This window comes from Astatotilapia calliptera, chromosome 5 (assembly GCF_900246225.1).
Source record: "Astatotilapia calliptera chromosome 5, fAstCal1.2, whole genome shotgun sequence".
NCBI lineage: Eukaryota > Metazoa > Chordata > Actinopteri > Cichliformes > Cichlidae > Astatotilapia > Astatotilapia calliptera.
The window spans coordinates 980484-1003397 of NC_039306.1; the positions used below are offsets into that span (position 1 = coordinate 980484).

General features: G+C 44.8%; 1 protein-coding gene across 2 annotated transcripts; it reads left to right on the top strand.

The window, feature by feature from the left end:
* The first annotated feature begins 296 nt into the window (after positions 1–296).
* On the top strand, positions 297–17168 carry sdc4 (syndecan 4). 2 transcript variants are annotated; one of them, XM_026166550.1, is made up of 5 exons: positions 297–658; positions 13569–13761; positions 13853–13890; positions 13983–14175; positions 14501–17168. In XM_026166550.1, exons 1-5 carry the CDS (start codon positions 602–604, stop codon positions 14650–14652), a joined length of 633 nt encoding a protein of 210 aa, XP_026022335.1. In that variant the 5' UTR covers positions 297–601; the 3' UTR covers positions 14653–17168. The 2 variants fall into 2 exon arrangements, with proteins under 2 accessions (XP_026022335.1, XP_026022336.1); XM_026166551.1 differs by having other exon boundaries at positions 298–658; positions 13572–13761.
* The last annotated feature ends 5746 nt before the right edge of the window (positions 17169–22914 follow it).

Below are 22914 nucleotides of genomic sequence, written 5' to 3' on the forward strand. Positions count from 1 at the left end.
AAAAAATGAATATTTATAAATATGTGTAAAAGTAATACACAAAAAAGAACTAAAAGAAAGAAAACAAAGTGAATATTATGTTTTTTACTTATTTATAATTATTTGATTCATTACGTTTTATTATCACTGTTAATATATTTTTGTTTTTCTCGTTTTAAATATATTTATATAGTTTTACATTCATGCATTCACTTAAAAATGGCGTTTTAAAAAAAATAACTGAGGTAAACAATAAAAGAAAAGGTGAAATGGGCGGAGCCAGCGGACAAGCCTAGCCTGTGGAATGTGCTGATTTCCACACGTCATACGTACGCTGGCCGATGATTGGTTTACAGACTCAAGTAAAAAAGACCAGACAAGCCGGCGGCTATTCAGTAAGCGCAGCAGCAGCGAACGAAAGAAACTTTACGGGAGAAACGGTGACGGTACCGAGAGGCGAACGGCTGTACTGTGTGTTATTTGCTGGACTATACTGGAACACAGCGGCGGGACACTGAAGACGCTCAGCTCGCTGTTTTTTTTTAAAGCTACAAATCCCCGTTAAGCTAACGTTTAGGGCGACATTCCCGCTTGTTTTTGTGAACTACCTGGAAGAACAGCCATGCTCACCCTGTGCCTCGTGTTGATGTTATCCACTGCCTCCGTCTTCTCAGAGTCGGTAAGTAGTTTCTCCAGCGAGCAGCTCAAATTCAAACACTCGTGTATCTCTGTTTCGGGAGCGCTACCTTGCTGAGGTTAGCCCTGTGTTTGTGTGCTGTTAGCGGGAGCCGGAAGGCTGTGATTTACCTGTCCTATCCCTCTGTTTAAGTACGGAAATGAGAGTTGTTAGCCACTTAGCTTCTCCTGGGATATGGCAGCTATTATCCCGAATGGGGGGGGGGGGGGGTCGTCACTTTTCCAGGCTGAATCCCAGAGACACTTCCCAAAGAGGATCAATCCTGTTTGATCAAAGAGACAGTTTCCCGCCCCCGATAATAATACAGATGCACGCCAGACTCTCTTGTGTCTTTGAACACTTCTCCAGGTTGTTGCCAGTGTGAGCTAATGGGGAAATCTGAGTGCAGACTCCTTTTGGAGCCACTGAGACTTAAATGGTGAATCCATGTGTTGTTGTTAGAACAGAATTTGACTTTAATTAGTAGGATTTGTGTGTTATGAGGAGGCTCGCTGAGCTGGAAGGCACCAAATCCCAGTTTGAGTGAGATCCATGTTACGCCCCTTCCATTCTGATGCTTTCCCATTAACTGTCTATGAATTAGCTGACCAGGGGAGCTGGATGTGTTGCAAGCATGATTAGGTAAGCCCTGCAGCGTAGGTAGATCCATATTTGCTGATGATTCATGTCTACACGTGTTGCAAACGGGATGTATTTGGATTTAGTTGGGCGATAAAATAATTTTTAAAGTTCCAGAGACACTGTATTGAAAGTTTTCCTTTCTTGATAGTTAGATTGTTCTAGGCATAAATGTGAGGAGACATTATGCAAAAAAGACAAGTCTTTAATTGTTTTGCCCAAACATGCGTTACATTGCTTCTGTTTTGTTGCTCTGATTAATCATTTTTAGTGTGATTAACATCAACATTGAATGCTTGATGCCACCCACATACAAAAACATGCACCCTGCCCCCCTCCACTCAGGCCAGTTGGTCCATACGAATGGTGAGAATGAGCAAAAAGCAGTAAGAGCTGGTTTAACTGCATGTCTGACATACGGCAGGATTTGTTAAAGGATGCTAATCTCAGAGCAGATTGTTGTCTGTGCTTTAGTTTGTGCAACACGTCACAACCATTTGTAGGCTGGAGCGGTTCTCTGTTTAAGCAGCATAACGGTTATATTCGGGGTTCTGGCTATTCCACCGTTCCACATTTTGGTGTGAGAAGGGGTTGGAACAAAACATGGCGGCCTGATTGGGCCTTACAGTCTGTTACATTCCTCAAAGTATCTCCTCCTCCTCCTCTTCTTTCTTTTGGTCCCCCCTCTGGTATGTGACCTTTGGTGACCTTGACCGGCCCTCTCTGGGATTTTGCACACTTGATGGGGTCTCAATGGGGCCTCGGGGTGACACTCCACTTCTTTAACACAGCTAGCCTAGTGTGGTTACACCTACAGCTTTCCCACCAAAACATTCCCCCTTTCCTTCCTTAAACGAGCTCCAGATATTGACCCCTTTCTCTCCCGCGTGTCCTTTCCTTTAATGCATACTTGGCCTCTGAGCTATCACAATACTTGCCTCCTTGTGGCCTTTCCTCTCTGCCCACGAGGTCATTATTGGTATGTGGGTTTGGCATTCCCTGCTAATCGATAACAATGTTCTTTTACCTGACAATAGAACATGCTCTGAATGCAGAAAAAGGGTTTTTTGAGAGCCACAGGCACGATCGGAATGTTTTTATCACGGGATTGAGTCGGATTTCATATCAACTTGGATGCCAGCAGGAACTTGGTGCCATTTCGCTTTGGTCAGCTTGTCTGTTTTTATCAGTTTGTTCAAGATAGCGTGGCATGCCAAACAAACCCTGTTCTCTGTTCTTTTTATTTTCCATTGACCTCAGCGTTTTCTGCCCATGTATGGTCCTTCGCTGCCCAGCCAAGGGTGAAGGTGAAAAAGATAGGAAAGACCAGCCCAGTGTAATGTTTGTGCTAATGTGCAGGGCGTTTTTCTGAAATGTCAAAAATGTTGAGAGAACTCCAAACACATGCCTTCAATTATGATATAAGACAGAATAAAACAACATCTTGTTTAACAGGCTGAAAGATGAGCTTGTTTGGCCTTTAATAAGGGTATCGTTCATCTTTATGGAAATAGAAGTCCAGTTTTTATGATTTAATTTAACACATGTCCTTGAAGTTGAAATTGTGGTGGTTAATCGGGGTAAGAAAAGTCTTCTTTGCCCCAGAGTTAATCCATGTTGCCCCATCAGACCCTTAGCTTGTTGCCTCTGGAGCCCATTTGTTAGAACTTGTTGGAATGTGACTGGTTTTGCAGCCCCCCCCCCCGATCATTTGCACCAGAATGAAGCAGGTTTTTAAGGCTAGTTTTTTGTCTCCTTTGCATGATGGGGTGCAGGGTGGTGCTTGATAAATACTATGACTAGGATGTAATAATGGTTCCTGCTTTGCTGCCCGCTGGTCTATAAAATCCCTTTGGGCCCAGGAATGTTGGCACACAGAGAGAGGAGGTTTTTGTCCTTCCTGCCCACGACGGAGTGCAGTCGAATCCGATCCCCCGGACTCCCTCCACCCTTTTCCAACCACTGCATACTCTGGCAGCTGTAACGGGAACTATATGAATGCATTCAGGGCAGAAGTCGACCATAAAAACCCTCCAATTCTGGTTATATCACTTTCAGCTGACTTTTTTTTTTTTTTTTTTTTTAAGACAGGCAGTTTAAAGATGCTGAGCAGTCTCTGATTATAAGCCTCTGCTGTGTGCTGTTGCTCTCAACAGGGGCTCTTGCAGATTTTAAGCACAAAAAAAAGTTATATTTTATATACATAGTTAAGTAAAGCGAAAAAGCTGGTTATGCTCCAGAAACACTTGTTGCACATATAAAATCTGCTTGACCAAGCTATTTCAGCTTATGGCTTTCACCAGTGTCATCATAAAACATGTTGCAGACAACATTTTAACTGCTCCAGACTTTATGCAACCTCCAAAGTATTTAAAGTTGTGCAGTAAAACAGTTTATCTGCCTTTAAACTCATGCATCTGGTCAGCGTTACAGTAAAATCCATTAATTTGTGTTTAATACTTCAAAAATCTTACATTGTAACGACTGGAGAAGTTTAGACATTGCTTTCGGGCCTGGAAGTTGTGTTTTTATTATTTTTAATTAAATGACAGCAAACCCCTGCTGCTCCTTCATCGTCTATGACTAAAATTGGCAGGGCTTGTTTTATTCTGGGGATTTTCTTGCAAACTGGATGGGGAAGGACTCTTATTACCAGCTGTAGTCCGTGATGGTGGAGCTGGGAGACCTTTAGCGCTACATGAGCACCAGCAAACGAAACGTCACTCACGAGGTCCTACTGGAACGAGAGCGGGGAAAGGCTGGAGCTAGCTGGTTGTATGCTGATCATGTTGTTGTCCTGAGGGAGTTTATGCGGTGCATGCGTGGACAGCGCTCCAGTTTGGGGTGTTATGGCTGTGACCGTAATTGTGTGTGGATTTGAGTGTCTAGGTGCTCCTCCGGGATTGACGATTTGGCGTCGGTAATGTGTTGTTTTTGCGTGACTGTTATGTGTTTCCTACTTTACTTTGAAAGTCTGTGTCATCTTAGTGTGTTCAGCTTACATTTTCTCTGTCTCGTCAGTTCTGATTTGCCCCAGCTGTGTTTCCCTCCTGTTGTCCATTCCCTGATTGTTCCCTCCATGTATTTAAGCCCTGTGTGTCAGTTGTCATGGTCGCGATCTTTTTCCCCCCCCGTTGTAAATAGTTTGGCGCCTTGCGTTGTAAATAAATATCATTTTGCTTTAAAGAAAATAGTGGTCGTTTTGGGATGATTTTTGTGGAAACCCGTACTAGTTTTTTCTTGTGTGTTTTTTTTACCTTATTTTTATTTTCCTTATTTTTATTTTCCTGCGTTGCACCCCGGTTGCCTAGGCCGGGGTGTAACATATGGGGGCTCGTCCGGGATTGCCTTCGCTGGGGGGTCCGGGGACTGCCCCAGCCTTTGTCGTCTGCTGGAGGGTCCGAAGGAGGGACAGCTTCGGCCTTCTGTCTTCGCTGGAGGGCCCGGGGACCGCTCCAGCCTTCATCCGCCTTCGTTGGAGGGTCCGTGGGACCACTCCAGCCTTCGTCGTCTGCTGGAGGGTCAGGGGGACCGCTCCAGCCTTCATCCGCCTCTGCTGGAGGGTCCGGGGGACCGCACCAGCCTTCGTCGTCTGCTGGAGGGTCCGTGGGACCGCTCCAGCCTCCATCAGCTTCGTCTGCCTTCATCCGCCTTCGCTGGGGGGAGGGTCCGTGGGACCGCCCCAGCCTTTGTCGTCGCTGGAGGGTCCGTGGGACCGCTCCAGCCTTCATCCGCCTTCGCTGGGGGGTCCGAGGGACCGCCTCAGCCTTCGTCGTCTGCTGGAGGGTCAGGGGGACCGCTCCAGCCTCCATCAGTTTCATCTGCCTCCGCTGGAGGGTCCGTGGGGCCGCTTCAGTCTTCATTTGCCTTCGCTGGGGGGTCCGAGGGACCGCCTCAGCCTTCGTCGTCTGCTGGAGGGTCCGTGGGACCGCTCCAGCCTTCATCCACCGTCGCTGGAGGATCCGAGGGACCGCCCCAGCCTTCGTCGTCTGCTGGAGGGTCCGTGGGACCGCTCCAGCCTTCATCCGCCTTCGCTGGAGTGTCCGAGGGACCGCTCCAGCCTTCATCGGCTTCGTTTGTCTTCGCTGGAGGATCCGAGGGCCCGCTCCGGTTTTCCGTTTCCACTGGAGGACCCGTCCAGTCATCAGCGTCGCCTGCGGGACGGTGGCCGGTGCCGTATGGGCTGGACATGGAACAAACATTTTTCGTTGGGGTTGTATGTTTTAAATGTTTGTTTTTTTTGGGTGTTTCCTTGAATTAAACATTTTGTGGTTAATGTTAATTCTTGGGTAAGGGGGTGTTATGGCTGTGACCGTAATTGTGTGTGGATTTGAGTGTCTAGGTGCTCCTCCGGGATTGACGATTTGGCGTCGGTAATGTGTTGTTTTTGCGTGACTGTTATGTGTTTCCTACTTTACTTTGAAAGTCTGTGTCATCTTAGTGTGTTCAGCTTACATTTTCTCTGTCTCGTCAGTTCTGATTTGCCCCAGCTGTGTTTCCCTCCTGTTGTCCATTCCCTGATTGTTCCCTCCATGTATTTAAGCCCTGTGTGTCAGTTGTCATGGTCGCGATCTTTTTCCCCCCCCGTTGTAAATAGTTTGGCGCCTTGCGTTGTAAATAAATATCATTTTGCTTTAAAGAAAATAGTGGTCGTTTTGGGATGATTTTTGTGGAAACCCGTATTAGTTTTTTCTCGTGTATTTTTATTTTCCTTATTTTTATTTTCCTTATCTTTGTTTTTCTACGTTGCACCCCGGTTGCCTAGGCCGGGGTGTAACAGGGGTTTTTTGTTATTTTTATATATATATTTTTTTTATGTCAGGGGAATGTGAGCCTCGCTGTGATTCCTCTGGGAACGGCGAGCCTCGGAGGGAGGCCTTTTAATGTCAGCCTGTGCCGTCTCAGTCTCCTCGTTCTTTTGCACGTTTGTTTCAGGATTGAAGCCAGACTCTTTCCAGCTATCAGCTCCCGTCCACAGCACATGTATTGGGCATGAGAAATGATAATCAAAGCACACCATCCGCAGGCAGGCAGGCAGACATCCAAATGATATCGACCCAATATTTCTAATGTATCTGCAATGGGTTTTTTTGTTTTTTGTTTTTTTTTTTGGTGATTATTAATGTGCGGCTGCTTCTGCCCGTTGTTTTCACTATTGATCAGCCTGTTAGTTGTTAGAAGATGGTCAGATGGCTGAAGTCTGAGGTGACGCCATCAAAATCAAACATAGTGGGCTAGAAATGGCGTGCGATGATAATGTCAAACAACAAAGATTTCTTGAACTGTGTGCATAACCATTACCCTGAAGTGTAGCAACCATCATCCTTTCACCAAACTTTGAATTGGCCCTTTATTCACAGACGTGAGGATTATGGGGATTTTTGCTGATTCTCTTTTGATAAATAATTTCCCCCAGGGATCAATAAAGTATTCTGATTCTGATAACGGCTCATTGTGTTTGTCGGCTTCTGGAAATTTACTTCTTACAAATGAAACCCAGTTGATACTCCACAAACGGCACCCACCCACTGAGCAGAGCTCGCAGGCTGCTTTTGGGTGGCGTGAGGGTTTTCCCTTATTCGAATGCATTTCAGCAGTACAGCACCTTTTTGATGTGGTGTGTGTGAGGTCTACCTCGCGACTGTAGACCGCAACCGTCACATTAACCTTTAACTACCTGCACAGGATGCTACATTCATTTCTAATCCACTGAGTTAATCAATGATTAACTTTGGAAGTTTTGGATGTTTGAATGAGTCTCTGGACTTCTAGTGAACCCACAGACCACAAAAGACCTTTGACTGTGGGTTTTAGGAAAGAAACTCAACTTCACATGCTGTGAACTGAAAACACTACAACTCTCTTGTAGAAATGAAGAGTAAAATTAAACTCCCACTGTGTACGCTTCCTCTTTCAGTCACCCTCAAGCATTATAACCAACTGCCTTCATACACACCTGCATGTTTCTGCTTTGATTAAACTGTGCTTCTGACATCTGCTCGATTTAATGTTTGGAAATGGACGAGTTGGCACGATCTCTGTAAAAGAAAAGGTGTTACCCTCCGCATAATTAAAAACGTCTTTGTGAAACCTAAAATGTTGCCTCTTTTGTCAAGAAGCAAGCGTAAAGTAAACTCCTGAAATCACCAGAGCACTAAGCTTCACTTTGACTCAGTTACTATTGTCCTTCAATGAATAAAGACAAATATTAGTGAAATGAGTCAAATCTTAAAATCCAGTGTGATAAAGAGCCTGTTTTCTGTGAGACTTCTTAGATAAGACGGTGGCTGTACAATCAGCCAGCTGTGCAGCAGACTGGGGCGATTTATTCTCTGCTGACGGGGCTAATTGAGCTTTAATGAGCCCCTCCTGAGAGTTTGATCTTATCTGTGCAGCTTTTGTTGGTCCCTTCCTGCTGCTGCCGAGCTCACCCTGTCGCATCTCTGACCGAATCCTCGACTAATGGTGAAAAAGGCCGGATGCCTGCATCGTCTCGAGCTCTTACTGAAGCTTGCGTCCTCCATCTTCCAGCGCTTTAATGCCACTCCCCCAGGCAGCATATCGCCGCCTTGAATCAAACATTACAGGCCGATAGACTACAGGGAAGACACCAAGGGGTCTTATCTGCTTAAAGATCAGCCTGCGAGCAGGAAAACAGGAAATGTCCATCAGAAACAAATCAGCATATTTGTTCTTTGTGCATTTAAGTAAACATCTGAGATATTTTTACTTGAATTTGTAGGAAACTTTTGGCTATATTTGGACATAAGCAGATCTGAGGTCAGCTTTATCAGACCGCTCAGTCAAATTAAACCTCCGTCCCTCACTGATTAGCACACTGTCAACATACAGTCACAGCTGATTAACAGATCAGTCTCAATGCCCAGCTTCATCCGGCTCTGAGTCGCAGCATGAATAACTAACTCGCACTGAGAACACGATCTGTAATCAAAGAGTGAGTTTCACTCTGGAAACCATGCTGCTTATGTGAGACCAGAAATGAGCCCAAGTAAGTATTTTGAGAGCCCATAACTTTGCAAATATTTGAAGTATGAAGGTAAAATTTTACTCCAGTTATTTTCAGGGTCAGCTGTTTCTGAGGAGAGTCAGGAGGGAGGCACTGATTGTTTTTGAACATCAGGGAAACGAGGTAAATGGTGACGGACTCTTACACACCTCCGAGCCGTGTGTGTGTTGCGTTGTGTCGGACTGAGGAATGTGTTCCTCCACATAGGTCAGCTCGGCAAAAAGCCAAAACCTCGTCGATGCAGCCGCCACATTCCTGCCTCATCCGCAGTGAAGCCAAAGCACTCTAAGCACACGCAGACGCTCGACTCGGAGCTCGGGCCAAACCAGCGAGGCTGCTGTCAGGTCTCTTCTGGCCTCACAGGCTGAAGGGGCCTGATACGGATGATAACGGGTGTCTTTGTTTTTAGGAGCTTCACCCATGACATGCAGACAGGGTTAGAGGTGCTGATGAAAAGTCTGAAATACTTGCACAAAAGGCTTCTTCCAGTTCCTTGGAATAGATGGAGACCCACTTCCAGGGAGTTTAGTGTGGCTGGTCTGGTGCTGGGAACTCCGCTATAGATAGATCCGGCGTAGGTAGGAGGAATCTGGAGCTCTGCTGTCAGTACGGAGAGGAAAATGTAGGTTAGTGTTTGAGGATGACCACATTCAGGCCTCCTGAAGGAACAGCTGAGCTGATATGGGTCAGCTTTATGATTTTAACGAAGCAATGATTTTCACTCCTCCCGTGGCCTTTGGATTTCTTTGGCGGTTACGTCAGAGGTCAGGAGTACATCTTACCAGCAGATGAAGTGACACAATGCTGGTGCAAATCCTGCTGGCTCAAGTATCAACGGGGGGGGCTGAAGAAATGGGAGACACTGAGGAAGACGAGCACTGCTTTGGCCTCTGAAAACTGACTTTTCTGGACAAAGCTCGTGAGATGCCGGACACGGCAAAGAATAAGGAAGCACATTCCTGTCTTTTCACGTGTTGAACCTCCTCCAGTCGGCCGTGTGAAAGGACCAGATGCCCCTCTCCGTGCTGGCAGATGGAGGGATTGTTTCCAGAGTTTAATGAAGGGAGGCTGCTGGAGGCTTAGCCCAGTTACCTTGGTCATTGATATGCTCTCGGGGCGTCCACTGGCATTGTTTGGTGTCAGTAGAAGGGACGGGCCCTAAAGCTGGTTGGTAGGACTCCTGGCAGACTGCTTTTTTTTTTTTTTTTTTTTTTTTTTTTAGCGAAGCTGAGCAGTTGGAGGGTTTTGGGTTTTAGGACCTCCGTGCTGTAATGGGCAGGATAAAGAAGGGTGTGATGGGATGGAGGTGTGACGTGTCTGATGGGGCAGGAATGGAGTCTACAGGGAGGGGGCGATGGCGTCTCTTTTCAAAGGCTAATCAAAGAAAGCCGATGGCTTTTGTTTGTGCTTACAGTAACAGAAAAGGTCACATGACAACAAAGCACAGCAGTTAATCAGCTGGCTGATGGACGTGGTCGTTTCACAGATGTCAGCATCACTAATGTGACTTTTCTGTCACGCGTGATGATTTTGTTGCATGCGAGGACTGTCTGGGTCACATGGTTGGTAACCTCAGACTGTAACCACGTGGCACAAGGAGCTCTGCAGTTTGGGCCTTTTTGTAAGACAAAGGGCAGCTGTGTTCAGCTGCTGGATTGACTCTGACCTTTGACCTCTGTGTTGGCTTTATCTGAGTGAGTGCTGTGATGAGTCAGGCTTTTATAGAACGAGTTATAAAACGTTAAAGCGGAGAGAGGAGGCTTTTTGTTGTTTTCTTCTTAAACGAGTCCATGTTTGGTTCTGTGGGAATGAGAAGCGGAGCCTTGAACAGAAATCTTATCCCATATTTCTTTCCACTGAATCCATTTGGTTGGTTGGTTTGGCTGCCATCCATATCCGGCTGCTTATCAGCTGTTGCACATTAGGCCCAAAACATACCAGGCTGTGAATCACTGATGGAGGACAAAATGGGGATCTGTTAACAGGCTGTAAAATGGCTGGTTGTGATTCTTCTGTCTGTAAACTCTCGGGACTTCCACTCTTCAGCTTTCACCGAGTTTTCCAGGCCGTTTGCAGGCGTTTGCGGCCTCCCCCCGAACCGCAGCGAGCTCTGCTGTAAAGCACGTAGCCGCACTTTGTGTCGCTGAAGCTCATTCAGGCTGTTTGTAATGAACACATTCGGCTTGATGTGAAGGAACAATGATAATCTGTCCACTCAGGCTGTTTGTGGCAGTGTTTCCAAGCAGATAAAGGCTGCTTTCAATTAAGTTTTAACGCGAGCTGAAGTGGAGAAACGGAAAGTTTGTTTGAAGAGAAAAAAATCACAAAGGTATCGCAGGACCTTTAAAACTGTAAATCCTTGAAACAGACACTGGCAGAGTAATGCAGTTCAAATGAAAATAACAAGCAAAAAGGAAAAAGTTCAAATAAATAAAACAAACCTTAAAATGGCTACAATAACCGAAAATTAGTAAGAACAGGAAATAAACTTTGTTCTGATATAGATTCAAATATAACTAATAGACTGTGACTATTCTTATAGACTAAGTTACAGGTATATAAAGTGCTTCAGGTGTGTTATGTACCCTCTGGAGGACAGACGGGGTCTTTCTTATTACTCACACAGTAAATGAGTGCGTGCCTGCTAACAGTGTAACATGTGCTGTGTGGCTGTGACTGAGTGGACCGCTCAGTAAAATGAGTGAGCGCTGATTTTCATGTCGATTTGTTACGTAACCTCAGCTCGGGCGCTCCTCTGTCCTCTGTTTGCCGGTCCGTGCTGGTTTAGAAGATGTACACACACACACACACACACACACACACACACACACACACACACACACACACACACACACACACACACACACACACACACACACGCTGTGTTCCCTACCGATCTGTTTTCAGGCTGACGTTGGACAGTTTTTACAGAAACTGAGGCTTCCGGCGCTCATCCTTGGCTCTGTTTGTTTTTCCTGGATTTGGAACACCGTTGTTGTTTTTGTTGGGACTTGGCCTGAACCCCGTCCCAGCTCCGGGAAATTATAGTAAAAGTAGAATATGTCGCACATGTGACGGTAACATCGGAGGCCTTATGTAACGCAAGCCTCGAGCTTTTGATCTTTTCTGTTCTCCCGAATACGCCGGGCCTGCCGGGACAGGCCTCAGTCAGCCTGAGAGGCGTACACTTCTTTTCTTTTAGCCCTCCGGGACGCAAGCGTCCAAGTTACACCACGCAGGGGTTAAAGGTCAGAGGAACCGGGAAGGGGAGCGTTTTCAACACCCCAGGACACAGAAGGACAAAACGTACTCTTACTTTTTTGTTTGTGTGGAACTTGAAAAATGCAAAGTGTTCCTGTTTTTAGAAAAAGGCCCACACCCACTCCACAGACTAAGGTTCGGGTCATTAACGTTCCTTAAGTTTGACAGGAGACGGTGACTAAACGCATAAAAGCCGCCAATAAATCACTGAAATCCCTCGAGTGAGGCAAGAAAACGTGTTTTTGTAGCAAGAAGCAGAGAAATCAGGTTTTCTGGGCTTTTAAAACCATCTGTAACCGCAAATCGAAGTAAAACGAGCCTCGGGGGGGAATGATGTCAAATATAACAAAATGAAGGGCTGTGAGTCCTGCTGGTTTACCTGATTGAATCAGCCTGACTCATACGGGTCCACACAGAGGCTTGAATGAGCGTAATTCCTCTAATGTGACTCAGAGGACGTGTTGCAGCAGGACTGTGAATGGTTGCGAGGAAATGAAGAGCCAGCAGTCACCACTTTTCGGCTCGGGATTACTGACAAAGACAGGCAGGCAGGCATGAATGCACACATACAGGATCACGGCTCCCTGCTGCACATGTAAGGGCTTTAAATGAGGACATAATAGAGCAGCGATCCTCAGCCGGGCTACTACCGCCACAGCTTTCAGGACGGACATGAAAAGACATGAAGAGAGAAGAAAAGATCAAATTTGTGTGGAAATGGATGCAGTACAAACCTTTAGCTGCAGCTGTTTCCAGCTGTTATCGGTTTGGATGTTTCTGCTTCAAGGACACAGACTGTGAATGTTTTCAAGCACTTTTAAATGATTTAAGTGTCCTGTTTAGTTCAGCTGCCCTCAAACCCAAAGATTGTTGTCACGAAGCATAAAAACATAAACAACAACAAGTTGTTCACCTTTAAGGAGCCGCAAACTCTTTCAAATTTGATGTTTGCTCCTGGATTTTTAAATACAGCTCTGTAAGGAAAGCCAGGAAAGAGGGACTCAGACGGGAAGAAATGGAGTAAAGTGCAAGGGAACGCACACAAAGGAGGCCTGAAAGTGTAGGAAACCAAACAAATTGGAGCAGGAGCGGCGAGTCCTCGCGAGCCCACCTTGTTGCTAAGGAGTCGCGGTAAAATGGCCGCCTTTGTTTGAAAGCTCTGTGCAGGCACAATGGGGCATCCCCTCCCCTCTTTCTTCTCTGCTTTTTAAAGGCAGCGGCTGAGAGGATTACCTTCAAACACGTCGTTACCACGCCGAGCGGCCGAGAACACACAAACAGGGAGGCCCCGGGCGGGCTGGGTTAACCCTTAAATGAAGACTGGGATGGAAGTAATTAAGAGCCTCGTGACGTACACGACTCGATCTGTGAGAGAGTGGACGAGGATGTTTGTGGGACATCCGGGAAGCTTTCCAGTGTGATTTGTGGTCTGCTTTTGTTCTCGCTAAATGGAAAGCTCAGAAAAATAAAAGCTTGTTCCAGTTTTCCCGACAACATAATCACCACTCTTCTTTTCCTGGTAACTCGATTGGCTGCTTCCTGTCGGACACAAACATCACATGGGCTCCTCCTCGTCTGCATCGCGTTCGGTGCTGTAAAACACATCAGGCTCATGTCCCGTCTCACTTTGATTCTGTGTGTGTGTGTGTGTGTGTGTGTGTGTGTGTGTGTGTGTGTGTGTGTGTGTGTGTTAATGTTAATGATTAGGTGATGGATTTGGGGAGGGGGTGTTAATCCCATTCCTGCAGCTTAGCGGGCAAATGGTCACTGAAATAAACTCTTGTAATGTGATTAAATGTGGCTGATGTGCCCTCACCATGTTAAGCTTTGATAGGGATGGTAACCATGGCGACTGGGCTGATTGAAGGGGCCTGATTGGGCAGGCTTGACCAAAAAGTTACAGAGAAACTGGAAGCATGTCGGCCTATCAGACCGAAGGAGTGTTAGTGAGATAAAGTCCCTCTGAGCCTCCGTCTGATGTCCCAGCAGGTGAGGGAGACGGAGACATGGATGCCCATGAAGAGCTCGCAGACGGCCGGCGTGTCGACACGTGGCGGCGATCTGGAGGCGTCTGGAGACGCCCCGATTGGCTCAGACTTCGGCTTCACAGACGACGACGCTGACAATTACACGTACGACGATGAAGACTACAACGACTTCTCTGGATCTGGTGACGCAGGTCGGTCCTGATGAGAAACACTCAGCGCAGCGATTTCTGACGTTTACGTAGAATCTGTAAGATTAAATGAAGAATCTGCTTCTTTCCACAGACACGCCCATGTCACCTGACGAGACGACAACAGTGAAGGTGAGAAGCGTCTGCACGTGGAGTCTCCTTAAATACTTAAACCCTCAACCATGCAGCAGAGGCTTCACCAACTCTTTTCTCTTCATTTACAGCTCGACATTATTGACAATAAGATCCCCGAGCCAGAGCGCCCGGTGCGACCAACCGTCAACGAGAGAGATATCGTTGAGAAGAACGAGATCCCTGTGCTGGGCAACGACGATCGCAGAGAAGACAACCTGTCCAATGTCCTCATGTCCCACACCGGCAACGAGAGCATCACGAGCAAGACGGAGTTCCTTGCAGGTCAGTCGTGCTCTTACAAACATCTTTGAAGCAGCCAAAACGTAACTTTGAGTTTTTAAATGTCCAAAGATGGAAATGCTGCCCGAGTTTTAACATCAGACGCAGGAAAATTTCCCTAAGCTGTGATAAACTTAAACTAAGAACAAGAGCACGGTAGCGCTCGTACACGATGTCAGATGACGTGATTTCTAAAGTGTAGGGCTGACGAGGAGCTTCAGAGCTCCCTCCCCAGAGGAGCAGGAGGAGGCTCCTGTCTGGGTGGAAGGAGTAGGAATCACTGTCACAGCTTAAAAAGTCTCATCTGTCGCTTTACTTTCTCTTCCAGCTCTGACCGCGACCCTCGCCGTCAGCCTGGTACTCGCCGTCCTCCTCATCCTCTTCCTCATCTATCGCATGAAGAAAAAGGACGAGGGCAGCTACGATCTGTCGAAGAAGCCCATCTACAAGAAGGCCCCCACCACAGAGATCTACGCATAGACCCCGACCTCCTCCTGCTCCTCCTCCTTTCACAACCACACACAATCACACACCTCACTCCCTTAAAAACCCAATCAGGGCCGGCGTCTGGCCTTGCCATGCCTCATCATCATCATCATACCTCCTCCTCCTCCTCACTTTCCTCCAGCGGAGCGATGCTGGGTAAATCAGAAGAGAAGCCCCGACAACACAATCGACAGACTGGCTCCTCCCTGATGTGCGCTTTATTACCGACGCTCTCTGAACCAATCAGAGGCTTCGCTTTCTCAGAAAAGGAAAATGAGCGACAGGAGTGGACTGTCTCAGCTGCCATGACCTCACTTCCTCTCAAACAGGACAAGACTCCTCCCTTCTTTCCTTTAAAAACACTAAAACGGTACTTTTATCGGTCCAGTTATTTATTCTCTCCTCTGAACCTGCAACTTCTAAAGACTAACGAGGTTTTCATGAGATTTTTTTTTTTAATGCCATAATGAGAAAAACAAAGTTGGTTTTAATCTGAAAGTTGTGCAGCGGTTTCATGCTCCGTTAGAAGTGACCCTGTATAGAAGTGTTGTTTCTGCACTGTAAAACGATCACTTCCTGTTCTGTAAACCTTCAGATGCAGCAGAGTTCATTAAAATGACCTTAAAAGGCTTTTTATTTCCCTTCAAAGCTCCTGGTATGTTTGGTTTCTCCTCAGCACATAGCACCAGACGAGTCGTACCAATCCCTGAAAGGAATTTGCAAACGTTGGAGGACCCCGGGTTATTCACCAGCACGTCATAGCGGCGAGGCGTTGCTGCACTCCTCAGCATCGCGCCAGGCGTCGACACTTTCGGATGTAGACTCGCTCACTTTCCTGCAGAGAGTTCGAGGATACGAAGCTATATCCGAATAGCTGGTTAGCTTAGCTTACAAAGTGAAAAGCATTAGCCAAAGCTAATACAGCTAAAGGCTATTATGTGTGAAGTAGCTGTAAACTCATCAAATTAATGTTCTCGACATATAATGTGCAGATTTGGGTTTAACCACCTTTTTAAGCATAAAGTCAGTCTGATGGCAGCATTTAAAGTCGGGTTTCCTCAGCTAATGCTATGCTACAGTAGCGTAGCAACGCTAATGTAACATTTGGGGCTTTTTTTTTCCCAGTTTTTCATAAATTAAGATGAAAGAAATGAAGCGTAAATGTGGTCTTCGGTAATTCCGTTAGCTGCTTTTTTTTTTTTTTTTGCTTTTTTTAAATTAATCTAGCTAGCTGATTTATTTGTGCTAAGCTAACTCTAATGTAATTTTGACCAAACGTGAGTGGCTTATATCTTTTCTAAAACTTGCCAAATTAAAATTGTAATTCCTTCAGTTCTTTCAGCACTGAGGTGCTAATCCGTGTAAAAGTTGAGCTCTGTGATTGCAGAAACAGTACTTTTTTCTTTCTTTGATATATATATATATTTTTTCTCAATCATGGGGTTGATGCTTCTCTCGATAAGCTACACGACTGTTTGCTGTTTAGTTTTTATATTTTCAGTCACAGTTCTCGGAGCAATCGCCGACGCCGTCGTAAGCCGGTCCAATGCATCCAGACTGCTCTACCAAGGATTTGTACATAGTCATTAAATATCAATTTTTAAAAAAAGCTTAAATATATTAACTTGGTACTCAGCCGTGTTCTGGCAACAGAAATATCTACCAAATATTTAAATGCCAAATTGTTTTGTTTTTGCTCTTTGGTGTCCTGCAGTAACCTTCATGTGATTTACTGTAAATGTAAGTTTTGATACTACCGATGCTAATACTAACGCCTCTAATGTCCTCCAGTGTTTTATTTTCCCTCCTGTAGATCAACTAGTTCCCCTCCGTTATTATTTTTAATTAATTTAACTGTCAAATTATTTTATTGCCTTCCTTCAGGTTCGGGTGTTCACCCTTAAGCTGTTGTATATGTGATTTTTAAAAGTTTTATATACACTAGTTTCAGATTTCCAGCAAATAGTTTTGAAACTTTTTATTTGGTAAGAGTGTCTATTATCTTTTAGACTTTTTGCTTTTGTATTTATGGTTTTGTTTTTTGTAGAAGGATTGATTATGTGGTTGCTGTACGTCTCTTCGTTCGAGGGATGTTGTGTCGATGAGCCACGTTGCCGTCAGCAGACCTCGGGTCGATTCTTGGCGACTCACTTTTGTAAATCTGAACACGACCGGCGACGCGAGCAGCCGCACAGTTACGAAAACACTCGAGGCCTGATAACTGACACAATGCTGCTGCCCGTGTCCTCTGGTGTGCCGGGAGGAACGAGCTGACCTCTGACTCGGGCAGAGGAGTAAATCTGATCAGATTACACGAGTTTAAAAAAGAATATTTCAAAAAGCAGTCTGTCGTCGGCCCCAGGTCTGAGTCGGTAAACATGGGAGGGTATGTTCTGCTGCTTAATGTCACAAATACCACACGTGAATCATTGGAGTGGAGCCAATGAATCATTGGTTTCTCAATGCTGGTTCCGATTTATTGAAAATAAAGTTATTTTTATGCACATTAACATTTTAAATGTGTGTTTTGTTTCATTTCCTGAGGGAAAGATGACTTAAAGAGACACTTGTCACTTCACCTGATCACAGGGGGTAAATTCCCCCTCAGCAGTTTTCTTTCTAGTTGTTACTCTGACAGCGTAGGACTCCTGCTATCTTTGCTTTCTTAGTATTTTGTGTTGCACAAACAGTGCAGGCGTTGTTGCCAAGGAGACGAGCACAGTTTAAATGCACAAAACCTTTTTAGCACGATTTATTTTGTGTTCGGCATGAAGGAAAGGCAGATGATAACAAATGTACTTCGAGTAACTGAGGAGCTGCTTTCACTGTCAAAGAGAGTCCAGGTGTGTGTGTGTGTGTGTGTGTGTGTGTGTGTGTGTGTGTGTGTGTGTCGGATCGAACTGACAAGCCGTTGCCTGCCAGCTTCAGCGCAGCCGGGAAAAACACACTCCACTAAACGCCAAAACACTGACGAATGCAGCTCTGCTGGGAGGGGCGCACACATTCCAGCACACACATATTCAAACATTATCCTTCACACACGCTTTCATAACCAAGCACACGGCCGCGCGGGTGGGGGTGCTGGCGGGGGCACTTTGCACTGGACCTATTTGTTCAAAAACAAGAACAGGCGAAGGTTAAAGTGCCACTTTTTTAAAATCCTCTTTGATCCAGCTCCACCTGTCTGCTCCTGCTGGATGCTGAGCAGGTGAAGTGTGCGTGCTTTGCATCAGGTCTGAATGGGGACTTTCCTTTCACAAATTTGGTCCTGATAAAGTTCCCCCGGTTATTTTTATTTGGTTTAAATACAGATGTGCCTGCATAAAAACAGAAGGGGGCAACTGCCAACATGCTCCAACGTACAGCTCCAGAAGCACGGCCGTTTCTACGACTTTTTTCTTACTGGGTGGGAGAGTGAGATGTGACTACATGGAGGCACAGACAGCCTGCCTGGAGTTTGCCAAAAGGCACATGAAAGACTCTCAGACCACGAGAAATAAAACTCTCTGGTCTGATTGAACAAATATCCCCTACGGGGAAGCATGGTGGTGCTAACATCTTGCTGTGGGAATGTTGTGCAGCTGCAGGAACTGGAAGACTAGTCGAGGTCAAAGGGAAGGGAGAGGTCACGGGAATGCCGATATGTGCGCAGACATCACTGATGATGCTCTGGAGCGATCGGGATTCATCTGCCAACCGGACAGCAGCCCTCATTAATTAGCACAATTTTGATGTAACATTATATGTGATCAGTTTTGGAATAAGGCTGTAACAGGACAAAATGTAGAACAAGTGAAGCTCTGTGAAAACTTTCTGGATGCTCTGTATATAAAGCATGTAGAAGCATCACAATACCTTTGCTAAACTGAATCATACTTGCAAGATTAGGAGGCAGCTTCTCGCAGTTAATTGTCACACTGCCACTAAAAAGGGCTGCAGGAATAAATGCTCATAGTAATAATAATCATCTAAGGAGCTCGGGAAGAAATGCAACCTTCAAGAAACTTAAACAAGTCTTTTCTTTAGATTACTATGACCTGGATATCATAGGAGTGATCGTTCCTCTGTTTGAATGCAAACAGTCAGTAGACATTCATAACTAAAGATCTACAGGTCACAGGATGAGGTTTTGCTAACGAGAACTGCAAAGGCAGAAAATGATCAAGCACAGGATGTCAGATGGAGTCAGATAAAACCAGAAACCAGACTGTGTAACGTCACTGTGAGGTTTCTAAGTTTCAGCTGGTAATCTGTAACAACGGCTGGTTTTCACAGGCAGTAGTTTCAGTGCAAAGACCAAGTTTCCAGATTTTAAGCTGTAATTTAAAGGGGGCTGGTCACTCAGTTCCTTTTTTTAATGCTCAAAAATGTTAAAAATAACTCAAAATAGCAATATCTTCAAGGACCTGGTGGTCTATCATATTACAGCAAGCGTGTTTGGGAATCCAGAGATCAGGGACTCCAGCCACCTGATAATTCAAACTTAATACAGTTTAAACAGGTCATTTATTATTCAAATAAAAATGTTGTGAGGGTAAACTGGCCCCTGATAGGGTCCCCCGTAACAAACTGGTCCTCGGTGTGGGGCCACACAGAGCAAATCTAAAAATAAAATAAATCAAGGTTCCAGTTTACCTGAAACAGGGTCCATCCTGCCCGGAACAGGATCTCAGACCAGACCCAGGATAAGGGCAAGCGTCAGGTGGCCGTGCCTATGGAGCCCAGCCGGGCGCCGCGGTCCTGGTGCTCTGATCCCCAGCTTCCTTAGGCCCCGGGGCAGACCCAGGACTCCCTGGGGAAATTATATCTCTTGGCTGGGATGGGAACAACTTGGATGAGCTAGAAAAGGAGGCTGGGCTGAGGGAAGTCTGGGCTTATAAACCAGATAAACGGCTGAAAATGGATGAAAGGATGAGATGTTGTTTTTGTTGTTGTTTTTGTTGTTGTTTGTTTGTGCCCGATGCCCTCCTGATGTGTGTCTCCTCCACGACGAAACTTGAATATGTGAAACACAAATGAAGCCAAAAACATGTAAACGTGTTTATTTCTACTGTAAAGTTTTAACCTGGGAGTCTACGGGGACCGACTCATGCTGGAGCCTCATGTGGACACTGCAGGAACTACAGCCTTTCGCGCTTCTGGGTTAGCTTAATTTTTCTGTTGCAGAGGACGACGTGATGTGTTCAGGTTATTTTAGGAGAGTGTGATTTAAACACAGATATGGCACTAACATGACTGTTGAGTTTTAGTAGCTTTGTGGGGACCCACAAAGTTGAGGAAGTCATTTTAGTATCATTAAAATATCAGTAGGTCTAACTGGTTAATGAGTGATTACAGTGTAGGGGCCTGGGTTTATAGTGTCATTCAGGTTTTCTGTGTTATTTTAGGAAATGTTTTCCGTGGAACTGAATGAAGTAAACATGGTTTTTCCTCGGTACTGAGTCATTAACCTAATCAGGTAAGCACAGATATAAACTTCCTTGAGCCCAAATATAGAGCACAGAGTCTGCAGATGTATCCTGAACTGCTTTGTGCTGCACAGAAAACACATTCTTTTCTTATCTGTTGTTCTGGCAGTCCTTTTCATGTCCACACACCTTCACACACAACCTTCGCTGTGTCTTTAGGAACATTTACGGGAACTTCCAAGACGTGTTGCACCAGGCAGGGTGTTACTGGCTCTTTTGTCTTTTATCCTCTGAGACTCAAATCAATGAACCAACGGTTGCAAAAGAAGATTTCAACATCTCTCTGCACACTTATCGCTCTGCATCTCTGCTATGGTTTCTTTGCTTATATAAAGAAAGAGATAACATCTGACACTGAGTTGTGGATTCAAATGAAACAAAATGAAAAATTATCATCCGCAAGATCTTGATTTCTGTTTTTTGGAGCAGTTCAGAGCCTGTTAGCGGTGTGGTCAAACATTTAAAGCTATTAAAATGTTAAAGTTCCCTTTAGAGGAATCAGAGGGATTAATTATTGGATCAGCTCTGAAACCTTTTGTGTCAGATGCAGTTTGAGCTTTAATCTGCACCTCTCAATGGCAGCTCATTAAGCCATTGAGAAGTTACTGTCACAAGCATCAAAGATGAGCTCTTTGTAGTCCATCTTTGGACATTGCAGACAGACGTCAACAACATCCGCTACATACGGAGCCTGCTGTAGGTGCTGTCAGTGTTTGCACCTCCACCTTTTGCTTTTTAGCCTCTTGGATGAGAGTAGTGGAGTAGTTGTTCCCAACTACTCTACACAAATTCCTATGCTTTAGGAATTTGTGACAACTATACAATACAGCCATGCAGAAAAGGTTATTCCATTATTGCATCAGAGCTCTTTAAAGGAAAACAGGGGAACCACATGACCTTTGGTCTGGTTCTGGAGTTTTTGAACCAGAGGAAGTTAAAGGTCAACAACAGCGTTATTCAGCCAGGCCTGACTGGTTTGGCATAAAATGGAAACTCTGCTGATGTTCCAGTGTAGCTGTTATCACATTCCACTAATGTGTGGTCATATTTGCATCTGCCTGTTTGCTGCATTGATGGAATTAAAGCATCAACACTTCCTCCTCCTCACGTCGGTGCCAAAGTGACGTCATTGCGTCTGATATTGAGGGTTCTTGTTTATCATCAGATATGCACTGATTGTCATTCTTTTAAAAGTGAGTCCTGCCAATAACGATTTTTATCAATTTCAGATTTCTTTCAATGAATTATAACAGACAGCATATCAAAAAATAAATCAATTAAAAATGGAATTATAATCATAAAAAGCATTTAAACTTTACATTACCCCCCAAACTGCAGTAAGTTACAGGATATTTTTCCCACTAAAACAACATGAAACAGTAAGACTCTGCTACTGGAATGAAATGATACAAATACACCTTACAATATAAAGCACCTCAATGCGCTTTATATTGTAAGGTACAGAGAAAAACCCAACAATCATATGACCCCCTATGAGCAACCACTCTGGCGACAGTGGGAAGGAAAAACTCCCTTTTAACAGGAAGAAACCTCCAGCAGAACCAGGCTCAGGGACAAAACATGTTCCAGTATGTTTGTAACTTCACCAGATAAAAGGACGTCGACTCTTTTTCATTTGTCTCTGTAATTTCCCTCATAACTGTTTTGATCCTTTGCTCATACTGAGGCTGCTAGCTTTAGCTTTAGCCGTTTTGCCTGTGTTAGCTTCTTTGAAATGGATGATTTAAGTCTGATTAGGTTTGTTGAACGTTTTTGTGACAGTTCTTTGCACTTTACAATAAACTTTGCTTCTTTAGCTTCACTTTCACGCTAATGACATGTTAGCATGTGACTGCACCACTGTGCACAGATCATACATGGATGTCAGTTTTAATATAGGCACATTTCAAACCAGCAATCTTGTCTTTAAATTACTGAATGCTGTTTGGTGTTAATAAGACAAAACAATTAAAATTGTTTAAATAATGTAAATTTAGTCGGATTCATATATGTGTAATATGTGTTATTGTTTTTTTGAGGTTGTATTTAAACAGATATAGAACCTGCTGAGGACCAGATGATTTTTGCATTTAAACTCACTTATCTGTTGTATTCATGTTCTATTTTGCATATGAAACTGTGGGCAAGTTCGTTCATGCCAGATGTTCAACTTGAAAACCTTGACCTGGACGTCATCTGAAAGCAGCCGACATGTTTCCACTGTTTCCTTCTCCCGACCTCATCTGCATAAACGTCTTCCTTCTTCCGTTTACTCCATTTGAATGTTGGGAGGAAGTTAAACTGACAGCATTGTTCAGCCAGCTCTGACCTGACGCCAACGTTGTTCCAGTTGCAATCGATCGATTCATTGCATCGATGGGATTAAGCATTAACACTTCCTGATCCTCTGCCTGTGCTCTTTATGCTTTTTGTTGTTTTTATTTCCTTTATCTTATGAATATGTTAAAAGTTTTTGTCGTCACAGGGACTTTTTGTTCCATAAGTGGGTCAGAGTAAGCTTTAGAAAAGCAGCAGCATGTGAGGGCTGCTTTAGGTTCAACGATAACATTATATATATATAGCTGGGTTATATATGAGGTTCAGCCTCATCACGCAGGTGAGTCCTTCATCTCTCAATGTGTTGTAGCTCAGGACGCTCTCAAGCTATCAGCTATTTTCTTCTGGATGAGCACAAATCACAGTAATATGTCTGAATAAGTCAAAATAATATGGACACCCACGTGTGTGTGTGTGTGTGTGTGTGTGTGTGTGTGTGTGTGTGTGTGTG

Coding starts and splice junctions, on each gene's coding strand:
- sdc4 (XM_026166550.1), top strand. CDS start 602: ATGCTCACCCTGTGCCTCGTGTTGATGTTATCCACTGCCTCCGTCTTC. Junction 13,762..13,852: donor CTCTGGATCTGGTGACGCAG/GTCGGTCCTGAT, acceptor TTCTTTCCACAG/ACACGCCCATGTCACCTGAC. Junction 14,176..14,500: donor CAAGACGGAGTTCCTTGCAG/GTCAGTCGTGCT, acceptor TTTCTCTTCCAG/CTCTGACCGCGACCCTCGCC.